Raw genomic sequence first — 13,054 nt, 5'->3', positions numbered from 1 at the left:
CTTTTTACCACTGACACAACTCGAAATCTTGCTGGATTTTGTTCTTTTATTGAAAGACTTGCAAACAGAGCACAGTTTACATATGGACAGAATAGTGTTTGTTTAGACTTGTTCAGGAGAAAATCACAGAACCTGGTATTACATAGAAAGCAAAATTACATTTAGAGAAACTTTTTTTTACATGTTAAAAAGGAGCAAATATAGACAGCACTGTCCAATTTACAGTACCAAATGAATGTGTCAACACAACTGGAGAAAAATGAAAACAAACTTTTTGGGCAAAACTTTTGGAGATCTTTATACATTATCTTGTATATTAAGGTTTGTCTCCAGCCCTCCGACAGGTGTGGTGCAACTCACAAGAAGTGACAGTTCAAGTTTAAGTACACTATATAATAAAACAAATCTGAATCTCCAGCAGCCAATGGAAAGGCTAGATCAGTTAAGTTTCACACATTTCTGTACAACTGTGTGACTATAAGCTCATGATTTTGCAGCTTTGCTATAGAATAGCTACATAAATAAATAAAAAGGAATGGGAAATAATGAAATGGGATGAGCTCACTTAAAATAAATGTCAGTTTGGATATGAGGAAGTTTACAACATGGGAGTAGAGCAAGAATTAGGAACCCAATTCTTTGTATGTATTTACATTTAGTAGGGAATAATGCAAATAATAACACTTCCTCAGCTGTTAACTCTCACCAATGTCTGTTCCTTGTGTAGATTCATATTTTACATACTGCGCTACGTGCTTGGATTTGAGTATGAGGAGGTTGTGTGGTGAGCATTCATGCACAAAATCTAGATTTGAGATGCAAAAAAAAAACCGAAAACATTTGAGATCTTTCTCTTGGCAGCTGTCATACAGGGAAATACAGTACACTAGTCCCCCTACACTCTAGTCATGAGTATTTGAATGTCATAGGGAGACTTCTCTATACCGGTATTCTCAATATGAACACACATCCAAACCAAAACGACAATGTATGGTTACTTTACTTCTGAGGAGCACGTGGGTGATACTTCTGGATGTCTTTTAACCCTCAAGTTTAAATTATAATTCCAGTGTTCCAGGTGTTGTGTATTGCATCCTGCACACATGCTTCAGAGACCCCTGCCCATCCCAGCTCTGGGGGACTGGCTGGAACGAGCAGCATCCCTCTGTCCATCCCTGTCTTCCTGCTCTCCTGCAGCCTGGGGTGAGGACTGTGTGGGTGGGAGGTGGGGTAGGAGGGAGGCGGGATAGTAAGGCGAGGTAGAGACGGCAGCGCAGGCCTGGGAGAAGTTGGAAGAGGCGGAGGGGTGACCGAGGTCGCAGTCGAGGAGTGTTGTGAGGAGCGTGCACGGGAAGTGGCAGGCGAGGCGTGTGTGCTCCGGGCACGTGGTGGCTCAGCTGGGCAGTCACTGATTTGCTCTAGCAGTGAGGGCATGTCTCCCTCAATCTTCTCCAGCACGGCAGCCATTTGCTTTTCTATCTGCTCAATCACACTGTCCATTTGCCAGTCGCTTGTGGAGCTGCCGCCTCCTCCATGCTGTAGCCCAGTACCGTACATGCCTATCCCTCCTCCACTCGTATACAGGGAGCTATACGGACTCCCATAGCTCCCTGCCATCCCCATCCCTACGGTCCCAACTTCTGGGCTGTATGGTGTGGCATGACGGCCCAAACTAGCAGAGCTGCCTACTGTATAACAACCCTGTCCTGTTGTAGGACCTGCCCTTGCTATGCTGAACTCAGCACTGTGTCTGTCGGTTCTCCTGGAATCCCTATCCCTTCTACCCACAGGGCTAGCATCCTCCCGTAGCCTAACTCCTAGTCCTACATCCACCCCAGCTGCAGGCCCAACTGCTGGGGTGACTGATGCTGCCACTGACCTCTCTGCCACTGCCTCAGGTAATTGTGTCTGACACCAGCTTCCGTCAGTCTCATTCTTCTGCTCCCTCTGCGTGGTTGGCCTCTTCTCTGGTGAGGCGGTTGCAGCAGTAGAGCCTGTGGGTGGAGCGCCATGGAGCGTTGCAGCCATCTTACGTTTGCTGCTTGGATCAGGGCAAGTAGATGTGTGTTTCCGGTCAAGGTTAGAGCCTGAAGAACCATCTGACAACTTGGAGGAATCAGGCGTCATCATGGGGCTTGGTTTGGTTTCTGGAACAACTTTATTTTGACCGAAATTGGCAGCCATTTTCCTGGTTCCATCACCTGCTGCTTTCTTTGTACTAACCTTATCAGGCTGCTCCTGCGCGAGTTTGGGGGCTGCATTTGATTGGCTTTGCTGACAGAGAGGCTCTTGAATATCTGATGGGGAAGTTCCTACAGATGGGCCTATGTTCATCTTGGTCTCATCCGGTTTTTCTCCAACCTTACCCCTCCCCTCATCTTGGTCCATACCTGGTGGTGTATTTTCAACAGTAACCTCTAAAGACACACTACTTGACGTTATCCCTCCATCACTTGTCCCCTTGTCTCCCTCATCACTTGTCCCCTGGGACACACCCCCTTCACCATCTCCTGCCTCTTCACTGCCCTGAACCTCGGCTGAACTGTCAATCAGTGCCTCTGAATTCTTCAATCGTTGCATGAAGGTGGTGACACGGATCGCTTTCTGCAAGACAGACATAGGAAGAAAAAGGAGAAAAGGATAGTGGTGTAAAAAGAATTAGATTTACAGTATGCTGCTTTTTTTCAACACCCATATTGACTTGTTTCCCTAAAAGAAAAAAAAACTTTGATACTATATTTGGTTATGGCAAAGCATAAAATATTAGCCTCAAAGACAAGCATTTGACGAAAAGCCTGTCAAGGCACCATGATTTAGCATCATCATACTAAGCGCTGAGATGTGATTTGTGTGAAGTGAACAGAGCAGTAAGATTAGTGCCAGTTGTTTACTTCCAGGAGGCTATGACATATTGTACCCTGGTTTAAATCAATCTCAAGACTCACTCTCCCCAAGCCACTCCTTGACTGCTTGTTGACTGGAAAAGGTAAGTGAACAGATATGTGTAAATCTCCTTTCCATTCATTCTTACACTCATCTGACTCCTTTTGATCTGCAAACACTGAAGGAGTTAGGGAAAATGTGTAAGCTTAGAAGTTGTTTCTAAACCAGGGAATTGATAGTCTGGAAGTGGAAAGCCATTTGAACACAAAAATGTCACTGAATACAACATGGCTTGACTGAGCGGCTTCTGTATAGCTTCAAGTATGACTTGAATGTAACACTGAAGAACAGTATGGGTCGATGAGCCAGGATTCACGTAAGAGGAATGACAGAGGGCCTTATAGTTCAAATCACTGCAGGTCATCAGTCCACAGTGGCCTATATCCCCTATATCCTTTCCATTTCTCCCCCTCCTTATCTACACAAATATAAAAACTAGACAAGCAATTAGCAAGCCCTCTTCCCTGTTGCTGATCATTATCTTGTTTTTACCAATCTGGTTTTATAGACTCGTGCAGATGAGGAGTAAGAAAGAAGCAGAGGGGGCCACTTTGAACATCTAGGTCTAATCCAATGAAGAAAAGTGGGGCAGAGTGGATGGATCTCTTCTGGGACAGGCAGAGTGACAGTGGGCAGGAACAGAGCTTATGAGGAGAGTTTCACCAGCCCAAACATGATCAATACATCTCAAGGCTGACAAGGTTTAACTGGAAGTGTTTCCTGATTTCGTGACTTTTATAGACAACTTCAGCAATTGAAACCTCCTTTTAATTCAAGAGGATGTTCAGCCATTAGAAAGATGTTTTGTTATTGAATCATGCCAGAGTGAAGGTGAGTTTCTGCCCATGCTGCTCTGTCCTTCCATTCTCCCTCATAATGAACTACAATACCTTCAACTCCTGGGAACCACATGGGGAAAGAGAGAAGAGGGTTATAACTGTTACTTATGTGGTTAAGTCGGCCTTGCCATCTCGACTTCCTCCATCTCGGTCTTCTGCAACCACACCCCCAGGACTTCCTTATGATCATCACCATATCATTTGTATATTTTAAACATCTCTGCAGAGTTGTATGCTGAGCTAAAGCACATTTCGTGTGATCAATATTACAAATACATTTATAATCACAATTGTCATTTCTCCTATAGCCATTTGTATTATTGGCAACAGCCCTCATCCTGTTTTTCTTCCTTTTCCTCTGCTGCTTACTTAGCTATATTATAACCAATTTCATTTCATGCCACAGAAAGAGAGTGAGAGTGAATCCATACCCGCCATTTGGCCTTTGCAAAGTTCTTCTCAAACTGGGCGCACACACCGTCCTTTAAGTTCTTCTCTGATGCACCATTTCCTGCAATCCTGGCACAGGTGACAGACAGCATACAAACTAGTACAAGCCCTTTAGATGTGTGCCAAATGTTTGTGCTTTTGTGGTTATTTGCACACAATTACCATTCATGCCAAAGTGCATCCTGCGCAGTGATTCTCAGCATCTGGTCCACCTCCATGAGTCGACAGACAAGCTCCTTAGCTGAGAGAGAGAGACAGTGAAGACAAAAGGTCAATTTAAGTGGCATCATCTAGAGGGAATGAAAATCAGGTATCAATAAGTAGTCTAAAAAAATCATAAATCATGGATGACAATGAACATTAGGTTGTGAAGAGACATTTTCTGACTACCAACACACTAAATGCATTATGCTATTGAAAATTCAACTGGGTATTTATTGCCATCGTGTGGTGGAGCTAAGTACCTGCAGGTGAAATATCATCCCAGTAAGGAGAATCAAACTCAAAGTCACCAGCAACAATGCGACAGAAGATTATGCGATTATGTAGATCTGTGTTCTCCTCCTCTGTCTCATCATAAAAAGGAGGGTTACCTGATAAGCTGCAAAAAGGGGAACATTCATAAAGAGAACAGAGGATAGGGAAGTTATTTCAAAACCACAAAGATAACTCCTGGAAATGCTCATTATGAATCAAACGAAGCAATTATTCTGCTACAGCTCAGTTTGTATTGCCCTTCTTGTTGAATTATAGCTTTGGTAATTACTGATGGAGACTCACAGTATGAACATAATGACACCCACAGCCCAACAGTCCACAGGACGACCATATCGGTGACGAGCCACCACTTCAGGAGCTGAGAGACAGCAAAGACAAAGAGAGAGAGTGAGAGTAAGAAAGATTCAAATGACTTTGGTTTTCATTTATAAACCATCATGCCACATTCATAATTCTACCCTGCACACAAGAGCTCCCTTTTGTACTTTCTCCTTCTCTCATTCCTTTTCCGCCAGGGCCTCTGTTCCATTTCCTTATTTATTTGTCTAATTACTCAGTTCAGCATTATGAATAACTGTCCTGACCTTTCACTGGAGAGAACCAGGCCAAAGCACAGTTCTGCACTCCAAGTCGCCCTCGCATAAGTCTGACAGAGAGCCGAGAGAGGCGCGAGACAGTACACAGGAGATCAGAGGATATGAAAAGAGAGGAGGAGTGGGAGGACGAGGAGGAGGAGGGCGAGAGTTAGGTGCTTTCAATTCTGTGTATGTGTTTCACTGGTTTTCATGTCTGCTTTTTACTATAACAGTTTACCTCTGACAGATTATGATCTTCAAAGGCAGAAGGAAGTAAAGAACTCAAAAAGGTAAAGCATGCCTGCAGGGCTATCTTCACAACAGAAGGTAAAGCTAATGGAAGGGTGTAGAAGTGGATGAGAGACAGAGAACCACGGAGGAGTAAGGGTATATACAGTATGAAAACAGAACTACAAATAGTGGTGAACAAAGAACATCCTACCCAGATATTCTGGTGTTCCACAAGGCTCGGTGATGGGTCCGTTCTCAAACCTGGACAGGTAGAAGTCTCGCAGAACTACTTTGTTGTGATTGTTTTCTGTGTAGTACATCAGGTTTTCAAGCTAAACAAAATGACAGACAGTATAAGTATCCTCATACAAATGCACACAGATTGAAGCCCTATTATATTCAGACCGTCATTACTGATTATTACTTAAGTACATTGTATTATTAGAGCCTGTGTGAGTATTTGTTTTTCTAAATGGATGTTATTATAGTTTATGTTCAGGCCAAAGTGTGTTCTTTGTTCCACTTGGCTTAAAGACACATTTCCCTTTGGGGACCATAAAATTAATGGTGAAAGTTCAAGTTGATTTGTAAGTTGTGTTTTGATCTTGTTGTGAACAGAGGAGTGAGGTCAAGATGATAACAAGTCTCTGAAGTGGAAACTTTCAGCAAGTAGTAATGGGTCAACAGGTAAATCATTAACAGTAATAACAGTCATACTGTTATATGTCTTAAAAATAATAATATGTAATTTCTTATCAATGAAGGGTACAAAAGTTTGTATATTGGCCCCCCTTTATGAATTAATTCTGATCTGAAAACATCATTTTCATTCAATTTCATGGGGTCACAGGATATTTGAGTCCAGACCATTATAGACGAAAAGACAATATCAGCTTCTACCAGTAGGGGGAGTCTGAAGCACAAGATATTCTGTAATTCCATCCTAACCGGTTGATAATAAGGGCTAAAGATATGAATCTGTCTGCATGTGTGTGTGTATCACTAGAGAGTGCATTAAGCCATAAAGACAGTGTTTACCCCCTTGCTAAAATGTTATCAAATGTTGAGTCATTAACTGAGATGACAATGAGTGCAATGCTTTTATGTCTCCATAGAGATTATTCTAGACTATATACTGGAAATTGCTTTCTGGGGTGTGACGGCACTAACTCTGTAAATGTTTTTATCACAGTGCTTACTGTATTTTTAGTGGTAAGTCCCCAGTCTTCTTAAATCTGTTCATGGTAATGGCACCCACCGCACACACACAGCCACACATGCCATAATGTAAGGAGAAGGCGAAACCAGAGTGTGTACCTTGAGGTTCCTGTGAACTATGTTGAGGGAGTGTAAGTACGCTACAGCCTCCAGGACTTGTCTGATGACATTGGAGGCGTCTCTCTCTGTGTAATTCCCTTGGTCCAGAATCCAGTCGAACACATCCCCTCCTGTGGCACTGCATGCAGTCAAACACATTAGCACACACATCACAAAATCTGCTAATAAAAATTAATGCAAGTTGGTGTGACTGTTAACCACATGTTGCAACAAAATAATTTACTTTGAGCTTTCAGTAACACAGTTATCAAAAGCCCTGTGCTCTTGTTTTATTGTCCATTAGTAAGGCAATCTGCTTCAACAGGCCTAAAGCTTGCACTGCTGAGCAATTAAAAAATAGAGTTTGGTCATTACTCTAAAAGACTTGGTTAACTTCAGAGAGAGTATAAATGAAGGGTGTGATCACATATCGCCCTCAGCAAGAGGACTATTGCCTGGGCAAAAGTGTGAGCTGTGAACATACACAGACTGATATGCACACACACACACACACCACACACACACACACACACACACACACACACACAACCGCAATCACTTTGAGTGCAGTTTGTCTCTCTGTAGTTCAGTAACATAAGGGAAATACTCAGCTTCAATCAATGTTTTTGCTTTCAAATAAAGTTGCAAATGTTGAAACTGCACTCGTCTCTAGTAACGCAGATTGGGCCCGCTTTGGCGTATCGATCCTGAGCTCTCTGTAGAGACCCTATAAAGCAGTGCTTCAGGAGCACTGAGTAATGTTGAGTGTTACTAAGAGCAAATATCTCATAAAATCTAACACCTTCCTCTGTTGCTTAGGGGAGCAACAGAGCACACAGTAATAAGAAGGTAGACTCAACCCCTACCCTCTAGCTGATGGATTTGTGTGTGTTAAGGTACATGACGCCACATACACAATTAAGACACACACATTCATACACATTGTCTGGAATGCTTACACAAGAAAGACAAATAGCGATAAACGAAAAGCACTCACAGTTCCTGGATGATGAGGTACTCTTTCCGAGTCTCAAACGTGTCTATCAACTGAAGGATGTTTGGGTGGTTGACCCTGGAACAGCAAAAAGTATTCACAGGCTGTAACCTTACAAGAGTATAGGGTCTCAAATGCAATTGAAAGGTGCTAACCATTCTCTGACTTTTGAATAGTCTTATCCACAAAGAAGGCTGTGGGCATAAATCTCTTCAGCTAGGCAAATACTTCAAAAACAGTGCAAAGCAGAAGTTACAATCACCTGACCTTACATTATTAACCGGGGGATATTGTACGGACTGTGTTACTGGAAGTATAGTATAGATCAGAAATGTCAAACAAGAAAACATTCTCTCATGCTCCGTCTCTCCGCCTCTCTCCACCACTCAATCATACACCCATCTGTCCACGGACTGACTGCGTACAATTTCAGGATCATGATTTCGTTCTTGGCAGCCTTGCGGACTTTCCTGCCGTCTTTCTTGAGGAATTTCTTGCAGACAAACACCTTGTCTGTTTGTCGGTCCTTAGCCAGGCACAGCTCGCAGAACTCCTTCCTACACAAGAAAAAAAAATAGACAGACAGAAAGATGAAGGCAGAAGAGGCAAATATAATCAAAGAAGAGTGCCAAACAAGTGTGGATGCTTTCAAGAGGCACAGCATAATATTCAAATTAGGGAGACAAAGTACACTGACTGTTTTGGTGAAATACAGTGAAAGAATTTAATAGGAAGTAGAGTTGTTCTGAAATGGGTCTATTGCTGCCATCGCCTGGTTTTGAACCTTTGGGGCATTCAGTCCTTCACCCAAATGGATTCTGAGAAGCTTAAACTACAACTTTTTAACTTTTTAAATACTATCAGGAGATTCAATTAACATTTTTATGATAACAAAATACAAAGCAATGACCATGCAATTTTATCTTTATAACCCTTATCTTCCTTGTTTCCTCCTTTCTTTCTAATATTAAAACGAGCACATATACAGCAAATGTGTGCACTTAATTCTGACTTAGTGTGTGTGTGTGTGTGTTATATAAAAGATGAGCAGAAATCTCTGAGGCCAGATGATGATGTTGCCATATGGCCTCTTATACTGATTAGTGTGTGTGTGTGTGTGTGCCTTCAATGTGTCAAGGAGAGGTGTTCAGGGAAAGAAAACGGCCAGTATTTGGCCATTCAAGCAGCAGAGTGATTTTCACAGCTCTTTGAAGATATGTCCAAAAGATTTTTTTTAGGCATGACTCAGAATATTTAAACTGAATAAAATACAGACTTTCCAACAGTGTGTTGGAATGGATGAATGGATCAAAAATATACAGACAATTGGTTGACTAAAAATTGAAAAATGTGTCTTTGTCTGTCTGTTACACACTAGCCTCATGCTATTACCTTCTGTCATTTTTCAGTGAGACTGTTTGATATGCCAAACCAAATCTGCATGGAAAATGGGTCCAATTCAATTTGAAATAATTCATGAAGACAATAAAGACCGTTTGGGAATACTAGAATGTGCCCATGAATTCTACATGGGAGAAGGGGGGGGGGGGGGCAACAGCGATGCATGCATAAAGCTTTATGGTACTTACGCTCGGAGAACCTGTCCAATCTCATATTTGTCCGTGACATCAGACATGCTATCATAAGTCCGCCCATCTCGCAGGGCAAGGCACCCAAATGGCATGACGGCATTCACCTAAGAAGTAAAGAAAAAGACATTTAAATTGCACTACAAAGGGGGAAATAAAGCATAAATTATTTTGATGAAACCTTTAGGTAACAGACAGATAAAGGGATTTCAGAGCAGCATGGACAGGCATGTTAAAGAGGAAAAGAGGTACTGATGAAACATTTTGAAAGCCTCTAGTGGTTGAAGTTAAAGACACCAAGGGAGTGCCATTACTATTAGCCTTAAAAAAATACAATACATTGGAGAACCACAGATACAGCCAAGTCAACTTCTGAAATGAATCTGGATTCTAACGCTTCTGGCAGCCTGGTTGCGTGCCAGCCTTGTCAACAGATACTAAGCTACCCACTAAGCTTCTCTCTACTCTGCTAAAGTCTGCAGATTCTGTGCAACGTCTGTCAAGTTCAAGCTAAACTTTATTTATAAAGGGCAGTATCTCTGTGTCCCTAAAGCAGCTGGCTTCTTCAGCAATCACTGGAGCCCCCAAGTAACACTGAAGGCACTGGGTTTTAATGACAGGAAAATTAGTTTTTTGTTTGTAGTCTACGTGTGTGTGTGTGTAAGTTTTGGATTTGTCTTCTGATCTAGATCAGTAGTTCATGACCTTTTAAACTTGCTTGCTCAGAATGACTTTTAATACTCTTTTAACCTCATACTAACTCTCACTGTTAGCATGGTGCCTGAAAATACACTTCACAAGGGGGAAAAAAACATCCATTCCAAGGATTACGTATGGTATATATATATGAATAGATATATGTTCTTCACGATTACATTCTTTTTATCATGTCCACCCTAAAATAGCTTGTGACCCCACAGGAGGTCCCAAACGCCCAGGTAGAAAATCAAGGATGTAGATAGTGAATCAGCAATCAATATACCATCTCACCACAGTCCTCAGGCAATCCTCACCCACATCCTTTAACACTCCATCTACTGTAGGAGACAGATTTCCTGAAAGCTTCAGCCATCTATCCTCAAGATCCTTTCTCCTCTCCTAAATATCCGACAAAACCTAATCATGTTGGATGATTCATTTCTATTGTTTTCACTTTCTCTTAGTGGAGTTTAGTTTCTAATTATAGTTTATCTTATGTCTCTGTGGGGCTTGGGACCAGAACAAGACATTTCCATGGAATTGACCAAGTCAGGAAATATGTGAAAGGAAGGAATAGGACATTTGAGAAGGAGCTTTTATTAATGTGAGTAATATCAGAGGCAACTAGTAATACTGTGACGATGGCTTCAGGGTGTGTAAGTGGGGGAGAGAGACAGAAGAATAAAGGAAATAGAGAATATGATGTGAGTACTAAGAACAGAAAGACAATAAAAACCCTCAGAGGTAATGACATTTTACGGGTGCTAATTTAGGATTAAGGAATGAATATCAGTGATGTAAATTCTCACTCTCTCTCTTTCTCTATGTGTGTGTGTGTGTGTGTGTGTGTGTATGTAGCATCGCCATTGTAGATGATAGGGCCAGAGGTGCTTCTGATCTATGGTGGAGGCGGGGCTGGAGAATACTGTGTAATCCTAGCGCTGGCCCTAATCTTTAATCTGTACCCCTAATCCAGAGCGCTGGGATACACTGTATGTGTGTATGTGCGTGCATGTATGACTGTGTGTGTGAGCAAGTGCAAAAGTTGACATATCACATGTGTGCAGTTATGTGCAATTGTACATGTGTGTCCATATGTGCATCCTTGTGCGAGCATAATGCCCCAGTGAGACCGAAGGGAATTTAGTGGTGGATTGAAAAGGCCTAGTTTTGCCAGGAGATTATGTAAGCACAACAACATTCCCATAACAAGGTCCAGGACAGTGAAGGTGAAGGCTGGCTTGATGTGAATGGTACACATCCATCCCTGTGGGAACACAGCGTCCCCACTGAAATGTAGTAACAACTGCCAAACAACAAATGTCATTTGTCAGCAAGGGTCAGCAGATACACTCGCCAATAACTTAATGAGATGCTACCGTATGAGCACTGTGGCTCTTTTAAAACTCCTGTCCCTGCTGCACAGTTTGTATGGTCCCAAATCTCCATTGTTAATGTTCTCCATTGTAAAAGCTCACCATAGGCCAAGTCAAGGTCGAGTGGGTAACATTGTGGAGGAGCTAAAGGCAGATATGGAGCATAATATTCATAGGTATGTTTTCATTAGTGTAACCCTTTTCTGGCATTTTGCAGACACCATAGTTTCTCCTTCACGCTTGGAAAGGGAAGGTGAAGTGAGGGAGTTTCAATCTGCCACTACACTGTAAATTGCCACTAAATCCTACACACTAGATCATAAAAGTCTTTACACTGATGTTAACTTTTTAACAAACTTTTCCTCCTGTGTCTCCGCAGTCAAGGTGAGTATAACTTTAGTTCTACTTCTCTTTTTAATATTAATTCCCTGAAGGCTTGAAAGGTTGCTGTCTTCATAAGGTTAGGTTTGAAGATGAGTTTATGGTCTGTCCTTTCTTTTAGATGTGTTTGACCATCTTCTCTTGTGTCACTGGTGATTGTTGTCTTTCCCTTGAAAACTCAGATGCCTTAAAAACACCATACCTGCAGAATACTGAGTCAGTGTACGAATGTTGAAGTTGACGGAGAGTAGGAGGCGATATAGGACGATATAAGAAGAAAGGAGATGAGACGGGAAGAGTGGGAAAGATTTGAGATGAGGAAAGAGGTGAGAAACAATGGGAAGAGAAAAGCAAGGAGAAAGGCACACTGTGACTAAGTGAAAAGGTGGATAGAGAAAATAGTGTACATGAGAACAAAGTGTAAAACACAGAACTGCAGAGGCAGATTGAGAGTACCTCTCAACCTCACAGCTTCACAACTATGTGCGTGTGAATGTTTGCACAGGTGAACGTGTGTGTGTCTGTATGCGAAGTGGGTGCACGTAGGTATGTGTCAACAGGCTATGTGTGATAATGTGTTGTGTGACTCATGTTTAATGAGCGTTTGAAGGGCTGTCCCCAAAGTCAGAAAGCACTTGAAGGCATGCTGACAGGGAAAACTCTCTGCAAAACAAATTCAAAGTACGCAGTCTGAATGTCTGCTGGATTAGTGAAGGTGGCATAATATCAGATACCAAATAAGCACCAGCACTGATCTCATAGCAGATCAAAGCTGCTTTGAATCAACAATACTTCACACTGTGCTCTGGGTGTTTGGACATTTCAACGGCAGAAATTGTTAATCTTTTCATAACACAATTTTTAAAATTTCTGTATCCTTCATCGGTCCATTTTGAAGCTACAAACTGCAACTTTTCACATATTCATGCCATGCAAGAATGAGGTTTCATGTTTGTTATGTGGTTTCATTCTTAGTGAAACTTTCACTGTATTTCTAAAATGATGAAGTATCTCCAACCAGTAAATATGCTGTTTTTTTAACCCCATTACACAGATATAGTAAACATTATAGATTTCAGATTTAAAAATAGAGTTCATGTTTATGTCACTCAGCTTAAATCTGTGATCCATTTAAAGCTGTACTGTACAAAAAAAAAGACCA

General features: G+C 41.8%; 1 protein-coding gene across 1 annotated transcript; it reads right to left on the bottom strand.

Moving 5' to 3' along the window:
• Positions 1 to 295: 295 nt before the first annotated feature.
• On the bottom strand, positions 296 to 9,537 carry camkvl (CaM kinase-like vesicle-associated, like). Its single transcript, XM_035656221.1, has 10 exons — positions 9,437 to 9,537; positions 8,273 to 8,404; positions 7,851 to 7,925; positions 6,854 to 6,992; positions 5,748 to 5,868; positions 5,013 to 5,088; positions 4,697 to 4,833; positions 4,395 to 4,473; positions 4,214 to 4,301; positions 296 to 2,604 (listed from the first exon to the last, which is right to left on the bottom strand). The coding sequence occupies exons 1-10, from the start codon at positions 9,529 to 9,531 to the stop codon at positions 1,054 to 1,056; spliced, it is 2,493 nt and encodes an 830-aa protein (XP_035512114.1). The 5' UTR covers positions 9,532 to 9,537; the 3' UTR covers positions 296 to 1,053.
• Between the last annotated feature and the right edge of the window lie 3,517 nt (positions 9,538 to 13,054).

Source organism: Morone saxatilis, unplaced genomic scaffold (genome assembly GCF_004916995.1).
Source record: "Morone saxatilis isolate NCDOM2014 unplaced genomic scaffold, NCSU_SB_2.0 Contig15, whole genome shotgun sequence".
Taxonomy (NCBI): Eukaryota; Metazoa; Chordata; class Actinopteri; family Moronidae; genus Morone; species Morone saxatilis.
The sequence above is the reverse complement of the archived record's forward strand: the minus strand, read 5'-3'. Positions and strand labels throughout refer to the sequence as shown.

What these genes read in the sequence shown, in the direction of transcription:
- camkvl (XM_035656221.1), bottom strand. Translation starts at nt 9,531, where the DNA reads ATGCCATTTGGGTGCCTTGCCCTGCGAGATGGGCGGACTTATGATAGC. An exon ending in GGTGTCATTATGTTCATACT is followed by an intron (nt 4,834 to 5,012) that starts GTGAGTCTCCAT and finishes CCCTTTTTGCAG; the next exon opens with CTTATCAGGTAACCCTCCTT. An exon ending in GATGCACTTTGGCATGAATG is followed by an intron (nt 4,302 to 4,394) that starts GTAATTGTGTGC and finishes CACCTGTGCCAG; the next exon opens with GATTGCAGGAAATGGTGCAT.